Genomic DNA, 17,408 nt, shown 5'->3' on the forward strand with positions numbered 1-17,408 from the left:
AGACAGCTCTCTGGTCTTCATGTTGGTTTATCCTCTTTAACAGGAAATGCAGTCTTTATAGGTTTGAACCGAGGATGAAAATTTAGACTAGTTATGCAGAGATATTTAATGTTTGGACAATCAACCTAAAAGGCAACACCTGGGCAACAAGAAACATCTGTCAGTCACATGTTCCAATAGTTTTGCTCACTTGAAAAATGGGTGGGTTCCAACAAAGGGTGATATGTCCTGAGTTGTTTCACACGTCTAGATGTGAATACCAGGAAATGAGAGCTGAAGTTCTGAACTCTTGTCTCATACTCATCTTTTGATCTTAAACCCAAATGTCTTCAGAGAACAACAAAAACAAAGGAATTTGCCTTACCGCTCCAATACGTTTGGAGGGGACTGTATATACCTGTTTGTTCACATTCATCCATTATCTACACCCATTACAGTACAAACTTTGTTAAGACATTCAGTTAACCCAATGACCTAACTGCTATACTATATGACAGTAGCTTAGTTTGTATTATTAATGAAACCTTTCAACCCAGGTAACAACCAGTTGTAGTTAGCCTAACTGTTGTGGAGCTAGTTTGCTGGTCCGCAAGCTACTTTTACTAGAAAACTAAAAAAGTGTACTGCAATAATTACACTGCATAATAAAGATAGCTACAGGCGAGTCATGTTTTTAACAAAAAACTGAAAGCTGACATGAATTGTAGGGGTATGTTTAGAATGTTTATCACAATATGTGTAAAGAAATGTAAGAAGCTAGCTGCTGATGGTATTTATAACTCTTTTAAGTCCCTTCTTAAAACATACTTTTATAGGAGAGCCTTTCCTGATCTTATTTGACTTTATTTTATCCCTTTTATTTTATTGTATTTTACTAATTTTATATTAATTTTTCATGCTCTTATCTTGTTTTTTTGTATTATTCTTTACACTTGTTAAAGCACTTTGTAACTTGTTTTTGAAAAGTGCTCTACAAATAAGGATTATTATTATTATTATTATTTTAAATGAGGTTGTTAGCAGAGTTAGCAGAGTTAGCAGAAAACTTGCCCAGGGCGAAAATATGTACCATGAAAGTTTTATGTGTGTTTGTGTGAATAAAGTAATTTAGACACATGATGTAATGGCCCACATTGAGTTTGACTTTTTTATCTTGAAGTCTAATTTAGCGTGTTGTTAGGCATACAGTAGCGTCAGTGAACTACATGCTATTGAATGTTAATGTTCCTTTTACTAGAGAGATCCAATGTAATAAATTTAATTTCTCTTCATTTGTATAAGGTTTTATTCCATCCACTAAAGTTTGGATAGGCAATAGCAGCGTTGAAAACCTGGATGTTTTCAAAAATTTCAACAAAACACAACACACTGGAACAGCATTATTTTATTCAGAACACAAACCCAGACAATTTTAACCCGTGCACATATATTTATTTTGCTGTCAAAAACATTAGTAAATATACAAGGTTAATTTTGCTTAAATCAGAGCAAGTCAGTCACTGATCAACTGCCTCTTTTCCTCCCCTCTCTCTCCCCCTCCCATTTTCCTCCTCTCTTCTTCTATTGATTTGCACACTTTCTCCAGGTCCTGAGGAACAGTGATGGTTAATGGGCGCCACCTCCCGAGGTTGCTGGAGTTCTTGCAATCATAGATCCATCATCAACGGAAAAGCTTTCATCATGGAAACCCCCTACCTCCAGACAGCGCTCCATGACTCTTCCTGTAGAGGGTGTAATTGATGAGGGAGGTGTAGTGAGACTCAGACAAGCTTGCCCGTGAAGAAAAAAATCACCCAAACCATGTAGTGTACCTCTCTCCAAGGAGGGGGGAGGGTATACATTCGAGTCTGATTTATTTTTTATTTATTTCTGTTTATGTAATCTCTGCAGCAGATTTGTGTTAGCTTCTTTAAAGAGTGGGCGTGGGCAGAGTAAGCAAGGTGAGAAGAAAGTGACAGAGAGGAAGAAAGAGAGAGAAAGAAGGAAAGAGATGGTCCTCCACACCACCCCTTACTCCAGTGCCTGTCTGCACTTCCTGGATGGCTTGTCGTGGAGCTTGGTGTTCCCCTGCTACTGGCTGCTGGACCGGCTCCTGGCCTCCTGTGTGGCCACCTCACTGGAGAAGCGCCAACGCTCCCAGGACCCCTGCTCCTTCCTCACTCTTTGTGTAGTGATCTCCGCCCCCCTTTACCTGCTCCTTCTCCTCGCCTCCCTGCCCTTCGCTTTGCTGGGCTTCATTATCTGGGCTCCGCTGCAGGCCATCCGCCAGCCCTACTTATACACCTTCCACAGGTTAGTGTGGACATTGGTGAAGTGGCACAGGTTTTTTTTTTAATGCTACTTGTTTTCAAACAAATTAGACAGTGACGTCTGTCTCATGCCTGTGGTGTTGCTGGTGCTAATTGTCTCAAAATTTAGACCACATGGCCATTAAACCCTCTGACTTCTCTGTTATTCTGTTACCTACTCATCTTCCATGGTTTTGCCCGAGTGAAAAGGAGGAACACACAAAAAGTTCACTCCTTTCACCATCTAATCCCTCTCAAAAATACCAATTTTGTATTGTTTATTGTGTAGTAAGGTAATAGATTTGCAAAGCAGGATTACTTATTTCAGTCCAGGAGAAGTGAAAGTTCCTAAAATGTCAGACTATTCTTTTACCATATTGTGGAGGTGTATTTGTGTGCTCCAGAGCTTCTGTTTGATGTGATATAGTATTTTGTTGCTTCCCTTCTGCAGACCAGACAAACATCAGGCCGAGCAGGGCCAGGCTGGGTCAGGGGGTGTTGGGATTGGGGAATGGAAGCCACAGGGCAGAAGCTTCTGTTTCTGTAGTGCCAACGTATGCCTGCTGCCCGATTCCTTGGCCAGGTTCAACAACCTGTCAGACACCCAGAGGAGAGCCCGGGAGCTGGGGAAGAGGATCCGTAATGGTGCCAGTCGGCCTCAGATTAAAATCTACATCGACTCACCTACCAACACTTCAATCAGGTAAGGACAGCTAGCTCCTTGGCTCCTTTTGCTTATGTCTTAGCAGTAATAAAACTACTAATCAAACAAATACATTTTGAATACTTATTTCTTTCTTTCTGTTCTATTTATCAGTGCGGCATCCTTTAGTAGTCTTGCCACAGGTTTTCGCCGTACCTCCTCTCTGGACCAGCGTCCAGACCAAACACACACCAATGGACCAGCCGACACCGAAGAGTGCCCGATTCACCCCTCAGGTGCCACCGACTGCCCTGTTCACCCCTCTCCAGGAGATCAGGGCTCCGCTGAATGCCCCCTTCACCCAGATGGAGCAGACAAGACAGCAGACTGCCCACTCCACTCTGCAGGGATGAACAGCAGCTCAGACTGTCCCGTTCATACTACAGGGGAGGCTTCAGACTGCCCCATGCATTCCACAGGGGCTCAGAATGGCCAAGGCCATCATGACTGCCCCATGCATGGGGAAGGGACCCAGCCAAAACCATCCCCAGACTGCCCACTTCACAACTCAGGGGTTCAAATCAGCATCAGTGCCCCAGAGCCGGACCCCCAGGAGGAGGAGGCCGATACAGGGAACCATCGGCCAGGGGAGCAGGCGGGGGGAGACACAGGCAGCATGACTGCCTCCAGGGAATCCCTCGCTCGATACCATGGAAGTGACGGTGGCGTAGGGATATCCTCCAACAATACTCTCTCTCATGTCCCTCGCACGTCAATCTTTAAGCGCCCTGGACGAAAACGCCGCCACGGAGATGAGACGTTCGACCACGAGATCTCTGCCTTTTTCCCTGCCAATCTGGATTTCCTGGCTCTACAAGAAGTGTTTGACCACGGAGCGACGACTAGACTGCGGCGGCAGTTGCATCGCTACTTCCCCTTTGTGCTGAGTGATGTTGGGCGGTATGGCTGGAAAGGCTGCTGCTCAATGTTCAAGTTCCTGAACAGTGGGCTGATGCTGGCCAGCCGCTACCCAATTTTGGATGCACGGTATGAGTGCTACCCCAACGGGAAAGGAGAGGATGCACTGGCAGCTAAGGGGGCTCTGTTTGCCAAGGTCAGACATTGTACTACTTTCTCTACCTATTCTTATGCTTTAAATGTACTGATGTACAATGCCAATTCTAGTCATATTTTAAAGAGTTTGCCATTTTAGGAAAATGCTTATTTGCTTTCTTGCCAAGAGTTGGATGAGAATATTGATTTCACTGTCATATCTGTCCATTCATCGTGGAACTAGAGCCAGAAGATTATTAGCTAAGCTTAGTATTAAGACTGGAAATGGTCAAACAAATACTCTGGCTCTGTCCCGTAAAACTTGTTGAGGCAACCTTACAGTGACAACAAAACTCCATGAAGTCACTTTGCTCAGCGAAGAAATAGAAGAGCACATAACCCCCACTGAAACCACACACAGTGCAGCTACCACCAACGTGGCATTTTTACCCTATTTTGTGTGAATTAAACAAACTAGATACAATGTGTTAATGTGTGAGGTGGTAGCAGGCAGATTTGTTTACCCATGGAAAGAGCCAGGCTAGCTGTTTCCCACTGCTTCCAGTCTTTATGCTAAGCTAGGCTAACCATATCCTTGATGCATTCCCATATTGAGCGGACAGGTATTGATCTTCTCATTTATCTCACAGCAAGAAAGCGAATAAACACATTTCCAGCAATTCCTTTAAATAATGAACAACACACAATTGGGAAAACATTTACACACAGGTGCCCTAAAGCTCGGTAATATTAATCAAATTCTACCTACACAAAAAATATGATTAATGTTCCAACAACTGCAGTCTAAAGTTTTGGGCCAGACAGCCTTTTTGTCATGTTGCCATGGTTTCACAAATAACTTTCAGAGCCTGTATCGCTAAAAGGTCAGTGTGGCCATTTTAAGAAATTGAATAACTAATATAGTAGTATATATTTAGACTGGGCTATTTTTGAGCAGCCTTCAGGACTGCAATCTTTAGTCAAAAGAATGAGAAAGCTTTCACTTGCAGATGTAACAGGAAACAAACAATTTCTTCCTCATCTAATTCCATTTAAACTGAGCTGAATAAGAGCTAAATGTCTCTGTGGGCCTAATTTTCCGCTTTTCCTGGAGCAGACATGTGTCTAAGTACTGATCGCTGCTTGGTGCCGTTCTAGCCAAAAGCTAATCTTGTCATCTCTGATGCCACTATCTATAGCTTCGGCAAGGCGGTAATTGAATCTGCCCATTAAGTCTTTTAATACTAAATTAACTTGTTATACATTTGTGAAAGAGTGTGAGTGTGAAAGAGGGACAGAGAGTCAGAGTTAAAATGACCTGCCAGCTGTCTGCATTAATTACTGTAGATCTGTAGTAGGCATCATATTGGAAAACGTTTCCTACTATGAAGACTTTGATATACCAGTATCTATCAGCTGTGTTTCATAACCCATTTGATGCCCTCATGTAAATAATGCCACTCAGTGCACTATTGCCACAGTGCTGCGGTGGTGGAGAATCCGCAGATTGCTGACAGTTCTTGGTAAATACACTTACTTACACCCACATCCGTTCACACATTACGCATCTGTCATTGTGGTGAGCGCTCGCACCACAGTAATTACAGAACCCTCACAACCTTTCCACATCTCCCGCCGCTGTGTGGAAAAAGCAAAAAAACACACGTCGTCATGTGTTTTCAAGGTTTCAGCATTACGTGTTTGTTAAGCAATTACCATCACTCCACTCCATGTTAGGTTATTTGTTGCATTGAAAACACAACTATAACATGGCTCATGATAATTTGCAACTGACATTTTTTTACAGTAAATGTATAAAGTTCTCTTTATTGTTTAAATGTATTCATATGTAATTGCATTTTTTCTAAACACAGCTACCAAAGGACTGTATGGACATAACCAGTCTTGAGCATTAAACACTTCATTTCCTCCATTCTGGTAAAATCTATTCTGGAAATATTTACTTATATAAACGGAAACAAAATTAAGGTGACAGGTGACAATTCAAAATATAAAAATAGAATATAATGCAGTGCAGCTCTCAGGCATGCTGCGTCACTTTCAAATATGTATTCTCCTGTAGATTAACTTTTCTTATTTAATATCGTCCCTGCTGAGTCAGCACACATGTAGGCATGACTTAGTCTTCCCTCCTCTTTTGTTTGAGGAAGTAACGTCTTTAAATGTCCATGTGGCACCCATTCATGTCAATGATAAACGATATGTGATGGAAAATTTTACTCACATATCTAAAATTTACAGTAATTGTGAGTTTCTGTGATTGATTCGCTCAGATGTGTGCCTGGTGAGTGGGCTTCACCACGAAGCTTTTCAGTGGCTCAGGAATCATTAGTCAGCTCCGTGACGTAGGGTCGGTAGACTAGTGCGACATTTTGCTTTTGTTAATATTTGTTGTACCACTGATGACTATCTTTTCACATGTAGCCACTGAAAGACTTTTTCCAGTGCTCCACTTCCTACCAGTAACTGAGGGACATCCTGTCATGTTTCTCAATGCAGTCAGAAGCAATGTGGGACGGTTCTCTAATTAATGGACTCCATTAGGCACTTTCAGCTGGAATACAGATCCCATGTAGATATGACAAGACTTAGTCTTAATGCATAGTGTACAAGCCTAGGAAGCAGGATGGATTTATGACATGGCTACCAGTGTACTTATCCCTTTGAGTTTCATTCATGATTCTTGCAGCTGCAGTCCTTTCTATTCTGTATAATGAGAAAACACACACAGTTCTCCTTTGAGTGAAAAAGCAGTAGTGCACTGCGTAAAGACAACGTGCAATGAATCAGCGATGAAGCGAGCAGCGGTTGTGTGTGTAAGCCTCATTGTTTACGTGTCAGTACCTGTATGTATGCATGCGCCTGTGATGAGCGTTGATATTAGCAATCATTAATCAATGACATACTGTGACTGTCAGGATGTGAGTCTGGATCTGATGCAGTTCCTGCTGGGATGAATCCGCTTTATGTGATCTGGTTCTGTTGACGGGTACCTGTATGTGTGTATGTGTATGGGCATGTTTTAGTTTGTGTCTGTACATGCCCTTACATAAACCAGATCTAATAAAGACACACTCCTTCACAGCTTGCATGCTGACAGTCTCATCCTGTTAGCCCTGCTGCCTGCTGACTGTCACTGCAGCTGACAAGCTGGCCTCACATCCGTTTCACCGCCTCCCTGTATATGAGGTCACTCCAGGTCCCCCTGACAAGCTGGCTATCAGCCAGCTGATAGGTTCAGGTCTTAATGCAAGCTGCTTATACTCCCCTAACTGACAGAGAAGGAAACCGAACAATGCTAAACAAAAATTATTCTCCTTACTGCCAGGAAATCGTTATTCCGACTGCAGCTAGACCCACATGTCTCCCAATCCAGCATGACTGACATGTCTGCAGTGGTGGAATGTAACTAAGTACATTTACTCAAGTACTTAAGTTAATATTCGAGGTATTGTACTTTACTTGAGTATTTCCGTCCAATGCTGTTATGTATTACATCTCAGGTGCGAATTACTTTTTACTCCACCACTATGTTTGTCCGGCAGCTTTAATTATGAGATACTTTTCAGATTCTCTCCAAATTTGCAAAGATCTTCCTGCTTTTAAGCTAAATAAACCACAGTATTTAAAAAAAAACATGGATTAAGTGGAAAATGCATGGTATGCATGCATGCAATGCACTGTGGATTAAGCTAGCCAACAGTATATAAAGTAGTAACAGTACAACCACAACAACTACAGCAGTAAAATTCAACCTACATATGAATGCAACAGTAATTTCAATCCAAAACACATCATATATATTAGTATAACACTGACAGGGACCATTTATCTGCATAATGAGAACATTTACTTTAGATACTTTTGAAAGACACCGGTGTATGTACCAGATATGCTTGGCCTAGCACATCTGTTTGGGGCCTTACTGATTACTGTCCAAAACACAACTTTTATTACTTTTTTCACTGATTTTGATGAAACTGTGTCATTTTCTATAGATGGACAGATTGCTTCGAAGTAATCGCCAAATGGGGAGATGGTACCACTGACTCCTGGTTTTGGTCTGGCGTTCACTGATAGCTGATGTTGTCTGTTTCCAGTGTTTCCCAGATATAGTGTTTCCCACAGCTGTGTCGCAGACCTAAAATGCTCATTGGGTGATTTTGAATGCCACCAATACATGAGTGGCTGAATGATACAGTATGACCTGAAAATCCACATCCTAATAACAGTTAACTAGATAATTAGTTAAAAGTAGTTATTGAAGATTGGTGTAAGATTAACTTGGTTGGCAATCCATTCATGATTCCATAAATTGTATTTACTGTCTAGCCCCGATGCCAACATAAGTTGACACAGACTGGGAAATGTCTTCACAGGTCAGTGTTTTCTGAAGTGGAATTGCATCGCTTTCAAATATTCAAACAAGTTAATCAAGCGTGTCATAGTTCAAATGGACTTTTGAGAAGCTGTTAGAGCCACTTTGTGTGCCATGCTCTCAACCATCAATAGTGACCAATCTTTTAGAGCCACACTGTTTATTTCTTAGTACTGTATGCTGGGTCCCAACCGTGTGTTGTTGTTCTCATCAATGGAACAGCGTTCAGCATTGGCTTTTCTAACCATTCCTTTTAACCCATGATGCCCAGCCAGCTGCAGTGGCTTTGATGTGCCTTTGATGTGCCATTCCTTACACCTCTCCATCCTCCAGTCTTGGCAGCCTTCCAAGGCAGCATCTTGTTGTGAACCCTTGATTTCCCTCCATGAACCTTTGGTCATTTTCCCTCATAACTACTTGAATCTCCGGTTCGCCTTCCTGCCAGCTGGGATGCATCTCATTAGATGCAGTTCATTTGATGTACCTGATGTTCACACTGCGTTTGTCTAGCAGCGACCAGATCCTGTGTTTGTTCTTTCATCTCAAACACAAAGACACTCAGTCCAAAGTCATTGTTAGAGTGAAGATCCTTAAAATTATTCCTTTTCCAAATTGGTGTTGTTTGATACTATAAGAACTCATTGTTGTTTTAGCACTTTATTTCCCAGACACCACCTGTCAGTTAAAACATTTTGGGTGGTATTGTAACGCCATCTTCCATGGATTTTATGTTGATGAGGTTCCAATAGGTTTCTTCGTCTGGTTAACCATTATAGCTATGAATGTTAATGCTAACTTCTCAGTTCTTCTATTTATTTCAAACACCCTCATTACATTACATTTATTCATTTAGCTGACTCAAGCTCATTTGCTTTTAAGAGCTAGACAGTAAGAACTTTTCATTCATACTGCACAAAAAAAAAACAGAGTTCCCACACAAAACCTGGTATTTATTTTAAAAAGAACCAGGGGTGACCATGTGCAAACTAACGCACACTCAGATCAAGCCAAGTGTGATATGTTCATTTGAAATGAATAATAAGTTTAGAGACAATATCTAGCATGTAACGTTTTTCCTTCAGGTTGTTAGCCAGTTTCAATGAGCATACTGTATATGATGTTTTGACCACACACCATTTACTGAAACTTGACATTTCAGTAGAGTGTCTTCTGGTGACACACATGAAACATTTTGTGTGGGATAAGAAAATTATTGCGACCCAAGGGATCAATCATTAACTATTAAAATAAAGTGCCAACGTTCAGTGCCAACTGAAGAAAGTAGTGTGTCTTTATGTAGCAAGGTGATGGTTAAAGGGAGAGAAAGTGATCCTGCAGAAGGATTGTTGAGATTTTAACTCAACTGCCAAACAAATACACCCTTCCCCTTCGGTGCTCCTTCTGTAGCTCCGACCCCCCCCCCCCCCCCCCCCCCCGCCCAAATTTTAAATCTCAGAGGTTTCTCCAGTATTACAACGCCTTCGCCCTTGCCTGGTAACACAACTTTCTTCTCTGTTTATACTCTTTAGCCCTTTTTCTCTTTGGCTGTTTCCATGTTCCTGTTTCCTGATGTGCCAGTGTCCCATAGTTTGCTTCCCATCTCACACCTGCAATTAATGTTTGCGTTTTTGTCAACTGTAAGTACGACCTTTTCCTGTGTTTTAGTAACAAACCGTACCTTAACTTTTCCATAAGCTTAATCAAATGTAAGTTACCATGTTATGTAGAAAGTGAAAATATCGCTTTTGGTTTTTACATTACATTACTGGACATTATTTAGGGGTTTGCATTATCAATCAATATTGACGGTTTTGTCTGGCATTGGGGTTGGTCTGTGAATGTTCTTATTTCTCTGGCGCATTGACAGGTTTAATCATGAGGGTTACATTATTTTTTTACTTCATTTCAGTTCAGGTTACTTTGGGGTAGCACATGATTTGTTATTAAATTTAAGTGAATTTTATATTAAATGAGCCCATGATATCAAAAGTCTACCTCCAACCATCCTCCGCTATTGTTTCCAGACTGGTTTATTTCAATTATTTATATACAATGAAAAAAATTATAAACGCAGCACTGTTGTTTTTTCCCCCATTCATCATGAACTGAACTCAAAAGTCTAAGACTTTCTCTATGTACACAAAAGGCCTATTTCTCTCAAATATTGCTGTGTTAGTGAGCACTACTCCTTTGCCGAGATAATCCATCCACCTCACAGGTGTGGCATACCAAGATGCTGATCAGACAGCATGGGTATTGTACAGGTGTGCCTTAGGCTGGCCACAATAAAAGGCCACTCCAAAATTTGCATTTATAATTTTGTTCAGTGTATTTAGACTATTCATAAAACTGTTCTTCTAAATCTATCTTGGGGCACGCACACATTCTCATAATTTCCCTGTGGGTGTATTTACCTGGAGAGCAGCAGCAGGTTAGCAACATAAATCTAAATTGTCTCTTGTGGAGAAGTGACGCACTAGAGAGAGAGAGAGAGAGAGAGAGAGAAAGGCAGAGATAGAATTTTAATTACAAAATGTTTCCCTAAAGAGACAGCCAGCACTGGCTCTGTAATTAAAGCTTTTCAGTCTCAACATTTATCCCCTCTTATAATTATTTCAAACTACTAAGTGCATGGTTGAAGAGTCGTGTGTGTGTGTGTGTGTGTGTGTGTGTGTGTGTGTGTATCTATGTGTATGTAAATACACAGTTTGAATGCATTACCACGGATTAGGCTTCAAAACAGGAACACACTCAAATCTAGATTGGATAGAATGGAAATCATAATCATCATAATTTCTGCGTGGAGTTTGCATGTTCTTCCTGTACCTGTCTCGCCATCCTCGCACTGTCCAAAGGCACGCAGGTTGGCATAATTGGCAATTCCAAAATTGCACGTAGGTGTGAATGTGAGTGTGAATGGTTGTGTCAATATGTCAGCACTGTCATTGACTTGCGACGTGTCCAGGGTGTACTCTGCCTCTCACTCAATGTCAGCTGGAATTGGACCCATCCCCCTGCGACCCTCTAAAGGATAAGCGGGCATTGCTAATGGCTGGATGGATGATTGGAAATCAATGGGAGAATTCCCAAATCTGCTTTTGGCCTTTAATAACCTAAAATACATTTGTCAACTCAATTTACTGACATAAATTGCTCTCTTATTCAAGACCAAAGACATTTCAACCTGTCTCTTAATCAAACACTGGCCAAGGTAACAGCACACAACACAGGTCTCAGCTCTGAAGTAAAGTCTCTCTTTTTTTGCTTTTTAGCAGCAGGCATCATCTCAGTCGGAACAACTATTCTTTTTTTATTTAACTCAAAATGCTTACTTCTTTTGGCTAATAAAGACTTAGGAACTGTGGCTCATAATTTGTTGTGTTCACACAGTTTTTTGTGGTGGATTTCCAAGTTAAAAGGTCCAATTTCTAGTTACTTCTCTAATACTAACTGCATGATATACCAGAGTGAGTCTGACTTAAGTAACAAAAATGAGGACTTGAGACTTGAATTAGACTTAACTGCTTGATTAACAAATTACTAACAGACTTTTTTAGATTAAAGTTATTAAGAGAAAATTAAAGTGTTAGAATAATTACCTTAAAACTTTGATTAATAGACCGGCCATTTATTTGCTTAAAATCACTGAATTGACCCTGCCTATATTTGGGACAGGCTACTATGAAACTGTTTATTTATTTCAAACAGAATATTACTTGTATAAAAATTGTCAAATAATAGCAAATACACGTCATTCGTTTGATCTAGCTCCGACAGATGGCTTTTGCACTTTTATTTTGTAGGCAGCAACATAACGAAAACAATAGTGTGGCAGAAGTTATCAGACAGAGAGCGATGGACTTCACATGACAGGATTCACAACTTGGATAAATTTTTTTGAAAAGCTTTGATTCTTTTGATTTGGACTCACTTTTACCATGCAGGTTACACTGGCAAATCTATAAGAATTACACTTTGGGGCTTGTTTCTGTTAAATGAACTGAACGATTGAATTGTATCTAACGGATCTAACGATGTGGACTCATCTTAATTGACTCAAGATTCATCTTCATTGAATCGAGACTCCTCTTAACTTACTCAAGACTTGTCATTATTGAATTTACTTATGATTGACTTGAGACTTCACTTGAACTTTCTTGTTTGACTTGGAATTGTCTTGATTTGCAACTCGGCTTGAACTTGTCTCAGTGGATTTGATTTTAACTGGCCCAAAAGACTTCAAAACAGCTCTGTAATAAAAAGTAGTTAACGGAGGAGAACAGGGTGAAATGGGTGCAACTTTGAGGAACAATTGAGAAGTTAAATAACAAATTGTCTGATTCAGTAAAGTGAAAGCTAGTCAGCTACAGGCAGAATTCTACCCAGACACCAGTAAATCTTTAGCACAGCATAGGATTTACAGCAGCAAAATGCCCTTTGACTACACTAAAGACAACACTGCTGCCAAGCTTACATTGAAAAAACTGAACTATAAGTCCGTGTCCGTGGTTTTATTGATCTGGAAAGACTGACAAACAAAACCACACCTCATCTGTCACCCTGCTGCTTTATGCCGCCTGTCTGTCATCATGACAATTTGGCTGCTTGCTTTTCAAGTTAAGTTCTCAAACTCATGCGAGTAATACGTGGTGAAATTTAGGCTCACTCCTTGTCTGAGGGTAAAGTTAAGGTAATTAGTTACAGCAATCTTGGCTGTTTCATAATTAGGCTCTTATAACTCAGCTTGGTTTGGTTGGCTTCCAGTGTGAAATCGCCTCTCACAGCTCATTTCAGTTCCGCTCAGTTCTGTCTCAATTGCCTGTAATGAGAGGAAGTCTTGGGAAGTTAAAGCATCTCATATCCTGCATTCTGACGCATTTGCTGTTTTAATTTTAAAGAAATGCAGTTAATTTCATTTCATTATTATATATATTAATGCAGAGCAGAAAGGGAAAAACACACTTTCAGCTCAGTTCCAAAAAAAAACTGTTTCCAGTCAAGGCTTTCCTTTGTCACTACGCAGAACTCCAATTAGCACTGGCATCATCTGAACTTCATCTTCTGCATAGACCACAGACCATACACACACATTGAAAGTCCATTCTTTCTTGTATGCATGAGTGCGTACACACACACACACAAAAGAATCCCCTCAGGCCTCTTGTCGTTTTCAGGCGCACACACACACACCTATTGAAGCATAGATAACCCCCTGAAATATTAATACAAAGCACAGCATGTAGATTGAGAGAAGAGCAGAGGGGAAGGAAAAGGGAGAAAAGAAGCAACAGAAAGGGAAAGAATGAGGACAGAGTTGGAGAGAAAAAAGAAAAGACGAAATGATAAGATGAAACTTTAATGATCCCTGTGGTGAGATTCACTCAAACTGAAAAATAAAAAGCAATGAACGAATAGAAACATGTAACAGAAACTACTTCCACAATTTTAACACATAGTATTTAAAAGGGACCTATTATGCTTTCCCTTGTTTTCATATCTATTTACATATAATGTTACAATGTCGGACCTTCATATTAAATGTGCCGAAAGTTTTAAATAAATGAATGAATGGTTTATTTGGGTTTACATGAACAATGAATGACAATTTGTGTGAATATGTAATTGACAAAAAAATGTTTACACCAATCAATTTCACACATAATCACTCACACACAGTAATGAGGTAAACGTATGTTATCTTTCTCATCTGCTAGGCGGGGATGTCCTTACATGGTCATCTGCTTATGATACACTCCATGCACCCATCAGCCTCATAGCGCTTTCTCCAGCGCTGGCAAAGCGCTTAAATGAAGTGTGGAGACAGGTCTATGCTTGACTACTCTGATCGGGACTACTCTTCATGTTTTGGAGGTTGTTCAGTATGTCTCACAGAGAGTGTTTTTTCGGTTGTAAATGACAGTGAGTTTCTTGACGGACTTGAACAGACATTAACTAGTTAGCTCAGTTAGTCATGCAGGTAGAGGTCCCCTTAGCTAGGATTGGGAGCTCAGAGCCCTCCTCCCAGCGGTCCAAAGCTCCTGTGCTAGTGGTGTAAACGTCAGCACTCACCCGGGCTCTAAGCTAATAGGACCACTAGCTGCATAGCTAGCTGGGCTAACTAGCCAGCTGCAATTAGCAGCAGTTAGTGGATAATTGAAAGCTCCCCATCTAGAAACTCCATAAAATATGATCCAGTTTCCCCAAAATCAGTGAATAAAGTTATAAAAGCTGTGTTTTTCTGCAGGAAGCAGTGAGTCACCAAGCAGCTCCACCTGAATAAGCATATCTTGTACCCACACCGGTCCCCTGAAACACTCCACTCAGGTGGTGTCTACCACTTTTCCAACCTAATTCTTGTCTCATGTGTGGTCTGATAAACAGTCACAAGTACTGCGTGTATAAAGAAAACTGGTAACAGCACTCACAAGCTCCTCTGCAGGCTTACAGGAAGTTGGACAATCTCAATCTCAATCAATTGGAAAATGAGCGTTTATGGAGGGGGTCCTCGGATGACCTGAGGGGCAACATACAGAGCCAGTTTAATATGAATAAGTATTTCTGGAACTGTGAATCATGCAAAGCTACACTATTTGAATCCCAAAATAAATATAGAGCTTCAGCCCACAGCAGGTTAGCTTAGGTTAATATAAAGACAGCTAGCCTGGTTCTGTCCAAAAGTTAACGAATTCTGCCAACCAGCGCCTCTAAAGCTCACGTTATATCTCATTTGTTTAATCCATGCAAAAGATATGTTTTAAAACAACAAATAAGGGAAATAAAGTGTACGCTATAGGTTTCTGGTGTTTGCCTGCAGCGGTCAGCTGTTATCAGCAAACCAACAGGGTCTCACAAATTTTCATTTACTCACATCTTACAAATCACATCACATTATTAGAAAAGTTAGTGCACCACCTGATAATGCATTTAACAGAATTGGGCAGGGTTGCTCTGCTCTGTAACCCATTCATTCTCACAAAACTCACACTCCATTAACTGATTGAATTAGTGCCTCAAATGTTCTAAAGAAAATGTATGGCCTTTGCTGTAAGGCGTATTTACTGTACCTCACTCTACAATGTGAGCTTTGTGTTTGGTATTAAAGTCAAACTAATTACTCTAATGCTTTTATTTTGGCTTTTAGGATTTTTCATTCGAAGCCCCGCACAGATACCCAGCCAAAACAGCCATCCCATTATTGGTATCAGTTTCCATTTGTCTAAATAAAAGTCCTCTCCTCGGTGGGGTGTTTTAATATCATGCTAATTCACCAGAGAGATAAATACTGAGATCTTTCTTCATTATAGTAGACATGAATTGTTCTTAAATTATGCTCAATAATTTGACAGAATGAGAGCATCATAAAACAAGCATGTATTTAAATCACTGCGTAAAAAGTCACTGGAGGTTAAAGGGTAGTTAAGGACGATGAGGAGGTAGATTCATTTACTCTACCTTAAGCAGAGTATTCATATTTTAAGGGGAAGTTCTGTTTTCTTTTTACAAAATTGTGCTTATTTTTGTATTTTTGACCAGACCAGATGGCAGTTTGTACAGCTTCATCACTGTAATGTGGGCTATGTTGACCATATGACGACACAGCATGTGTGTAATGTGAAAGGTTTCACTAGTGATCAACCCACTGCACTTTCCCTCAGCTGTACGGAGCCTTCAGCTTATTGGTTTGTTTTTTTACGGACCTCAGCTTTAGTGCTTTAGGGTTAACCGAACTGGAACGCACATGCAGGCACAGAGAGAACATGTAAGTCTCACACAAAAAGGCCAGCTGTTCTTCTGTTAAATATTAAAAAAAAAAAAGAAATAAAGAAATAAAACAACAGAAAGGTGAAAGTCCTATTTTCCTGGTTGTTAGAGGATTATTCCTGGCAGAAACCCCACCAGACCACAAGCTTTTAGAACAGCAAATGTTAAAAGCTTTCATTAAATGGATAAACAGCATTAAATTACTATTATGTAACAATAGTCTTTTATATATGTATCTAAATGTTGCAGTGTAGATTGTTGCTAAAAATCCCTCCTTGATTATGATGTCGGAGCTGGAGCAGTTTACCTTGTACAATACTCCTGTCCAAGGCTGTCCCTAAGCTGGCCTCTTAACAGGGTGTAGTTTGTCTTGTTATAGATCTACTCCACCCAGATGTGTTCCCACTCCAAACTAACCACCCCTCAATCGCCAGCTCCTTTTCTTTGCAACCCTTTATTCCTCCTCCTCTTCCTCATCAGTCTGCATCCACCCACTGGCACTTCACAGCCGCCTGCCTCCTCTTCGCTCCGTGTCTTGTGCCTGTGTTGCTGAAGCACTTCACAACACTGATGCTAAAGGTGTCTGATTAAAGTTTGATTAAATCTCAAGCGATGTTCAAATTATTGCAGCTTTGCACACATGCTGCTGCTTGGGGAGTGGAGAAATTGAGGTCGGGAAAAAGTACTATAAAAGTGTATGAGGACATGTTAAAAAAATGAAATCTTCAGCTCCGTGTTTAGCTCACGCCGCTCGAGTCAGCCTACCAGAACGCCGCTCATTTGAATCGTGCAATTGGACACAACTGTAAGGGATTATCACTCCAAACAAATGATCTTGTTTCAACTACTCTCTCTTTTTACTTCACTTGTTGACTAGACTCACTCTAAATATATCATCTCTGGATGAAGCGTATTGTGAAGCTGTACATCAATATTGCCTTTCGTTTACCGTGCTGACATTTTTTTTCTGCGGATACAAAAATGTTTCATGCCACAGGGACAATGGCAGACCATACATAGTGCAGTATAAATGTCAAGACTGCCTATATCAGAGAGGAAGATCTAGCATTTTTTCTTCTTTTAAATAATAATCACCACTTTCATGTAGGAAAATGTTGTTGTTTTTTGCTATTTGTTATTTCCTAATGCTACAATCAGCGATTCAAATTATGTCTATATGATAAAAGCCTTTAAATTCATTTGTTTTAATCACACCAACTGTCTTTACCATCTAAAACCCTGTGTTAAAGAACAACACTAGGAG

At 40.5% G+C, this 17,408-nt stretch overlaps 1 protein-coding gene across 6 annotated transcripts in view; it reads left to right on the top strand.

The window, feature by feature from the left end:
• Window positions 1–17,408, top strand: part of smpd3 (sphingomyelin phosphodiesterase 3) — a 39,979-nt gene that overhangs the window by 6,025 nt on the left and 16,546 nt on the right. For 5 of the 6 annotated variants that reach the window (XR_006822675.1, XM_046036299.1, XM_046036303.1 and 2 more), the window contains exons 2-4: window positions 1,586–2,292; window positions 2,740–2,991; window positions 3,106–4,045. Coding sequence is in view for 5 of the 6 variants with exons in the window: in XM_046036299.1 (XP_045892255.1) it covers window positions 1,991–2,292; window positions 2,740–2,991; window positions 3,106–4,045 (1,494 nt within the window). In the remaining variant the exon portion in view is untranslated. The remainder of the gene's footprint in view (window positions 1–1,585; window positions 2,293–2,739; window positions 2,992–3,105; window positions 4,046–17,408) is intronic. The other variant, XM_046036300.1, reaches the window with a different exon arrangement.

This window comes from Micropterus dolomieu, linkage group LG22 (assembly GCF_021292245.1).
Source record: "Micropterus dolomieu isolate WLL.071019.BEF.003 ecotype Adirondacks linkage group LG22, ASM2129224v1, whole genome shotgun sequence".
Lineage (NCBI taxonomy): Eukaryota > Metazoa > Chordata > Actinopteri > Centrarchiformes > Centrarchidae > Micropterus > Micropterus dolomieu.